This window comes from Poromitra crassiceps (genome assembly GCF_964638095.1).
Source record: "Poromitra crassiceps genome assembly, chromosome: 8".
In the NCBI taxonomy this organism is placed as follows: domain Eukaryota; kingdom Metazoa; phylum Chordata; class Actinopteri; order Beryciformes; family Melamphaidae; genus Poromitra; species Poromitra crassiceps.
The window spans coordinates 51092343-51098883 of record NC_139629.1 but is presented as its reverse complement, the minus strand read 5'-3'; the positions used below and the strand labels follow the sequence as shown (position 1 = coordinate 51098883).

General features: G+C 44.2%; 1 protein-coding gene across 1 annotated transcript; it reads left to right on the top strand.

Annotated features, from left to right (window-relative positions):
- Positions 1 to 462: 462 nt before the first annotated feature.
- LOC310781192 (uncharacterized protein) lies at positions 463 to 6337 on the top strand. The gene is made up of 6 exons (XM_083641746.1): positions 463 to 552; positions 673 to 1623; positions 1833 to 2027; positions 2240 to 2345; positions 5064 to 5195; positions 6124 to 6337. Exons 1-6 carry the CDS (start codon positions 468 to 470, stop codon positions 6275 to 6277), a joined length of 1623 nt encoding a protein of 540 aa, XP_083497872.1. The 5' UTR covers positions 463 to 467; the 3' UTR covers positions 6278 to 6337.
- Positions 6338 to 6541: the final 204 nt, after the last annotated feature.

Sequence of the window (6541 nt, the reverse complement as noted above, 5' to 3'; positions counted from 1 at the left end):
AAGTTTATGAATTTGATTAAAAAAAAATCCCAAGGCCTTGAATGTTTTTGAAAATAGACATAGGTCATTGAATGTGTTTGAATTTATACATTTTATGCAAGGAGAGAAATCAAAGCTATTTTGATTCCCATTTACATGAGACATGTTCACACATTAAAGCCTCGCTCTGTTGCTAGTTTTCACTATAAAATTATCAGTGTTGTAACAGTAACTAACCTTGATCCATGTCTCAAACTATGAGTTTGGTTGGGTCCTTGAATTTGAGCGAAATGGGCCTGGAAAGTCCTTAAAAAGTTGTTGAATTTTATGTTTAACAAGGTGTGGGAACCCTGATCTCTGCTAGATAGATATATGCTTTTGGACCAAACACAGTTTTATGTTTTTGAATGAATCACACTCTCTCTCTACCTCCTGTGTGTAGGCCTACAGTTCAGTCACCTCCTCAGCCAGAACTTTCAAGTGATGGGATGTGTCCCGCTGAACAAAAAGACAGTTGTGCAAACATTGCAGGTATCCAGGGCCGACCCAGCAAGTCCAGTCATACTTCTGAAGGTATGAGAATATAAGGTTTTGAATTGTTATAATCAATTACTTTCACATTATTTTATGCCTTAATGTACAGATGCAGAGTTGACTGAAATATGTTCTATTTTTCATGTCTTTTCTTCACAGATACCACAAATGATATGGAAAGGCCTTTGGGTCCGGATATGCAAGCTGTCCCGATAGGAACATCCTGCCAATCTAGCAGCCACAGGGATGAAGCAGAGTGGTTCTCAAAGAGATGCTCTCCGTCCCTATTTGATATGAACTCAGTTGACAACACATCGGAAAAGCCACAGCCGTCTGTTTCTGATGACATCGTTTCTCATCCAAGAAGCTCAGTTATGGCGACTGATAATGGACAAAAGACTACGTTTCTGGACACAACCATGGAGATAACTCTAACCAATGCTACTGAAGTAGTCACAGTGGAAACCAAGGGCAAAGAAGACCATAGCTCTAGCAAACTGAAGATGAAGAGAAACACATCTATGGAAAAGGTAACAATTGTGAAGGCAGCAAAGGAAGACAAAAATAACATGGAACAAGTTAGAGGGGTGATACCAGTTCCTCCACATGGTCTTCCACTCAGTGTCAACAGATCTGGAGGAAACCACAGAACAACGAGCAGAAAGCCATTTGTTATCTTGGTGGACAAAGATAGCTCCTCATCGAGCTCCTGTAAGCGTCCTTGGGTGGCCACTCAGGAGCAAGGAGACATTCCAGAGGAAAGGAACGCCACACAGAGGGAGGAGTTTGTAGACTGTTCCAATGCCAAGAAAAAGAAACATAGTCATTGCACACAAGGATTTAGGCCTCGGGACAATGTATGTTCTCCTCAGGACAACATGGCAAACAATTTGACATCTAGTGCGTCATTGGCCTGTAGTCCAACAGTCGAGGAAAGTGGTGAGGCAGTTCATCAGAACATGCGAGACCTGGGAATAATGGATGAGATGCCACCATGGGATGCCGCTACCGCAGACCCTGAACTGTCCTCTAGTCCCAAGAGGGTGACCTCTGGCAGGGCGGCAGTGTTGGAGGAGCCTGCTGCTACAATCACAGCTGAAACCTCTCCAGGTGTGGTGTCCTATATTGCTTCTTTCTACATGGTTGAGTGTTGATATGGATGCATTTTAGAGTTTATTTGCAGATATTTGATATTTGGGGGGGGGGGGGGGGGGCAGATATTTGTGTACGAGTGTTGTTTTCTCTGTTTAATTGTTGGGACTGTTTGTAGTGCTGAATTCTAAACGGCATTGCTGTTTGTTTTATTTTGTGTCTTGTAGCAGGAAGAGTCTTAGGAGATGAAAGTGGTGATGCAGTTCATCAGAAGATGAGTGACCTGGTTATGGACGAGATGCCGCCATGTGATGTCAGCGCCGCCGACACTGAACTGTTCTCCAGTCCCAAGAGGGTGACCTCTGGCAGGGCGCCAGTGTGGGAGGAGCCTGCTGCTGCAATCACAGCTGAAACCTCTCCAGGTGTGGTGTCCTATATAGCTTCTCTTTCTACATGGTTGAGTGTTGATATGGATGCATTTTAGAGTTTATTTGCAGATATTTGCTATGTAGTGATCTTTGGGGGAAAATCTGATATTTGTCTACTACTGTTATTTTGTCTATTTGTTGGGACTGTTTGTAGTGCTTAATTCTAAAAGCCATTGCGTTTTGTTCTTTTGTTTTGTGTGTTGTAGCAAGAAGAGTCTTGGTATCACTGCCCAACACCATCACAACCCCAGGCAACAGAAGGCCAACAAGGAGCCGTACTCAAGTCAATTACAAGGAGCCAAACATCAACGAGTGAGGACCTCTACACTATAAACCCTAACATTCATTTTGATTGATCATAATTTGGTTTTTCACACGACACTTATGCCTTCCCCACACTACAGGATTTTCAAATCCTTGAAGATTATAAAAATCTTGAGAGCCCACACACTACAGGACAGAGAGAGCCGATTTTTTAACATTTCAATCTTGGGACACACACACAATCGCGTCTGTTCAAACGCAACCCCACACACTAAGATTATGCCGAAGATTCACCTTGGAAGCAGGGCTCGACGTTAACTTTTAAACTGCCTATTCAGTGTGCGCACCGGGTGTAGTAGTGTCATTTCGTTTTCTAAACAAATTTTATTTTTTGTTTTTATAATGCATTTGTACTGAAAGGATTTGTTTAACTAATATTTGCGCGGACAGCCGCGTCCATTCGGGGTGTAGGCCTACTGTGCACGGCCAGGCGAAAACCGTCTGCACAGGTGTCTTGTGGAGGGGCGCGTCTGCTGATTTGACTCACTTTTCCGTGCGGACACTCGCCGATGCGGGAAGCTGAGACCTAAGCGCTTGTTGTAGGCTACATGCTTTGCAGTATAGCATTTAGTTTTCCGTCCCGTTCAAAGACGCACGGGTATTTCACCTCGATGACAATTTCCTCGTTCTTTGTTTCTGTGCGGGGCTGCGAGCGGACGCGGACCAGATTATTTTGCGAAAAACTGTAATGGAAACGCAGCTACTACTGGCTCTCTGCTCAAGATGCAATCGCCTGTCGGGTTGTAAATATCTAACATGTTAGATAGGGCTGGCACGGATCAGAAAACCCACGGATCGGATCGCGTGACGGATTTTGAGCCACGGATCACGGATTTTTCGGATCAGCAAAAAAATATATATATCAGATTTTTTCTCTCAAAATTAGATTTTCGATTAGATTTTTTTAATACTATTATAATTCTCTAACCATTTGTTGCCCTGCACAGCTCAAAAAATATTTTTTTCTCATAAGTGACACAATGTATGCTTTTACTCTGAAGGCAGAACGACCCAACTTCCTGTTTTAGGTGGCACTGCTATGCCTAACTTCGTGGCTGTTGCTTGCACCAGTCACATGACACGGGTACAGACCTACAGACCAGACCAGGTCAGTCTGGAAATATAACGTTGATGCTACGTTAAGCTACTCAGTGGCCCCACGTGTTGTTTTGTTGTTATGTGTCCTAAGGCAACATTTCACCGTCCGGTGATAATGTGTTTGTGAAACGTGTGCGCGCGTGTGTGTGTGTGTGTGTGTGTGTGTGTGTGTGTGTGTTGTGGCTCTCGTTATCTTGTGCAGCGCGCAACACGCTGATCGCATTCCTGTGCTTTTTCAGAGGTGTTGAAATAAGTTTGTGTGACTCTGTCTTTAGTAGCCACTAGCCACAGCCTTCAGACATACTTTACAGCAGCGACAAGGGATGAGGAAGCTCAATTGTGCTTGCCATGATTATGCCTGTCTGTGTCTGGCTGCGCTGGGCGTTCTCATACACTAACATTAAACGTTAAATGAAACGAAGGGGGGGGGGGGGGGGGGGTCCGCGGACTATTGATGTTCCGAACCGCGTTCCGAACCGTGGGGGCTGATCCGTACGGGTCACGGATTATCCGTGATCCGTGCCAGCCCTAATGTTAGATATGCCCGATTCACAATCGGGAAGAGGCAGTCTTCCCGATTGTGAATCTTTGAACCCCACACACTACAGGATCATTTGGGAAGATTATCTGCCCGACGCGCTTCAAATCGGGAGCACCCCCGAGAAAATCGGGAGGGGGGAATCTTGGCCATAATCTTGCAAATTATCCTGTAGTGTGGGGTAGGCATTAGCCGGGGTTAAGTGAGTCTCTTAGCCTGGGGGGTTAAGAGAGCTGCTAGCCCCAGGCTAAGAAGGCTTTCACACTTGCACAATCCTGGAACATTCCAAAGTACCCCGACTTCAGCCTGGGGCTAGCTGGCCCTGCTCTGGAGTAGGGATGTAACGATAACCGGTTTTTAATGATAACTGCGATTAAAATTCCTTACGATAACCGTACCGTTTCAAATTTTCATTATCGTTAAAACCGTGTTACCGTGATTACAGTGCATTGAAAAACATGGTAAAATACTGTCCATCATCAACCAAAGTTGGCAACAGTCTCCCAGATCCAAACGCGCAGCCTTTGAGAAATGATTTCAGTGAGTGTATCAATCCTTTTTGGGTCTGAGTTTTCAATATAAAACGTCGTAAAATGATTTCAGTGAGTCTTTCAGTACTTTTTGAAAATTTTCAGCAATTTTTTACTAATACCGTGATAATACGATAACCGTGATAATTTTGGTCACGATAATCGTGATGTGAAATTTTCATGCTGTTGCATCTCTACTCTGGAGCAGGTTAACCCCGGCTTTTCAGGGTTAACCCAGACTTTGTCTAAACCCGGGGCTAAAAGTTGCCAGTTTGAGACGGGGCTATTGGCTGTATGTATCTTGCAGCACTGGTTCCAATGGGCCTGGGCTCTACTAACCCTGGGCTAGTAGAACTGAATGGCATAGCCCTGGGCTTAGGTCAACCTGGGTTAACAAATTAATGTCTGTGTGAAAAGTTAACGCAGGGCTAAGAGCGTGCAGTGTGAAAATCCCCAATGTTACCAATAGAATAGTGTTGTTTTTTTGTGTGTACCACCAATGATGATGTATTCATGGATTTTTTCTTTTCTTTGTAACAGGAAAATGAGGCGTGGAGACAAGTTTACAGACACCAACTTCCTGAGGTCGCCTATATACAAAGACAAGAAAAGGAAGAAGGCAAAGGCGGCAGTGTTGGAGGAGCCTGCTGAAACCTCTCTGACCATCAACAGGTGAGCACCTCTACACTATAAACAGTGTCCTATAAACTCCTTTTGATTCTTGATCATAATTGGACTTTTCACACTACACTTAGCCGGGGTTAAGTGAGTAGAGGCCATTTACACCTGGCGTTAACATGTGGTTTCTGCCATCAGATTGTGTTTTATCACTTGAAAGTACAGGTTTAAACACCCCCAAAATGCATCGAAGAAGGATTGCAATCTGATCGGCCAAACCCACCTCCGGAGGTGGTCAGGGATGCATTATGTACACATTGAACACAAGTGTAAATGCAATGTGTCCTCTCAATCTGGATACAGCAACTGTATGCGGATTGAGAGGACACCCATTTCTGCCATCAGATTGCAATCTGATGGCAGAAAACGCATGTTAACGACAGGTGTAAATGGAATCCGGTTAATGTGGTCAAGTACAATCTGATTGCAGTCTGATGGCAGAAAACACATGTTAACGCCAGGTGTAAATGGCCTCTTGGACCCAGGCTAAGAAAGCTTTCACACTTGCACAATCCTGGAACATTCCAAAGTGGGCTAACCCCGACTTCAGCCTGTAGCTAGCTGGCCCTGCTCTGGAGCAGGGTTGGGTTAACCCAGACTTTTTGTCTAAACCCAGGGCTGAAAGCTGCCAGTTTGAGACGGGGCCATTGGCTGTATGTATCTGGCAGCACTGGGCTAGTAGAACTGCAGTGTGAATCTCAGAGCCCTGGGCTTAGGTCAACCTGGGTTAATATGTGTGTGGTGAAAATGGGCTAAGTTAGCCCTGGGCTAAGATAGCCCTATTCTTAGCCCAGGGATAAGAGCATGCAGTGTGAAAATGCCAAAAATGTAACCAACAGATTAGTGTTGTTTTTTTCTATGTACCACCAATGATGATGGTAATAATGCATTTATGGATTTTTTTTTTTTTTTTTTGTAACAGCAAAAAGAGGCATGGACACGGTGGAGACAAGAAAGCAAAGGACACCAGGCCAGACCTGCCCCCTGCTGCCTGGCCACATTACCTACCTGAGCAGAGCTGGTACAACTGGAACCGGTGGTTCAGTCAGACTCTAAAGATGGAAGTAACTCCCTAATAACTAAATGTGTTCTCTACAGTTCCTCTTTTGTTTTTTTGTTCCTTTTTGTTGTTGCTTCTGCACATTGCTTATTGTTATTGCTTACAGTTCTTATTTGATTTCTTTTATACCTAAATAAAAGAGTTTGTATTTGTATTTGTTGTTGTTTCTGGCTTCTGTCCTGCCCCCAATACTGCCATCTAAAGAAACATGATTGCAAAAGTGCAGCTGAAGTCAATTATTTTACCCACCAGAATGGTCACATTAACTGAAGGTCATTTT

Coding starts and splice junctions, on each gene's coding strand:
- LOC310781192 (XM_083641746.1), top strand. CDS start 468: ATGTGTCCCGCTGAACAAAAAGACAGTTGTGCAAACATTGCAGGTATC. Junction 1,624..1,832: donor CACAGCTGAAACCTCTCCAG/GTGTGGTGTCCT, acceptor TGTGTCTTGTAG/CAGGAAGAGTCTTAGGAGAT. Junction 5,196..6,123: donor ACCTCTCTGACCATCAACAG/GTGAGCACCTCT, acceptor TTTTTGTAACAG/CAAAAAGAGGCATGGACACG.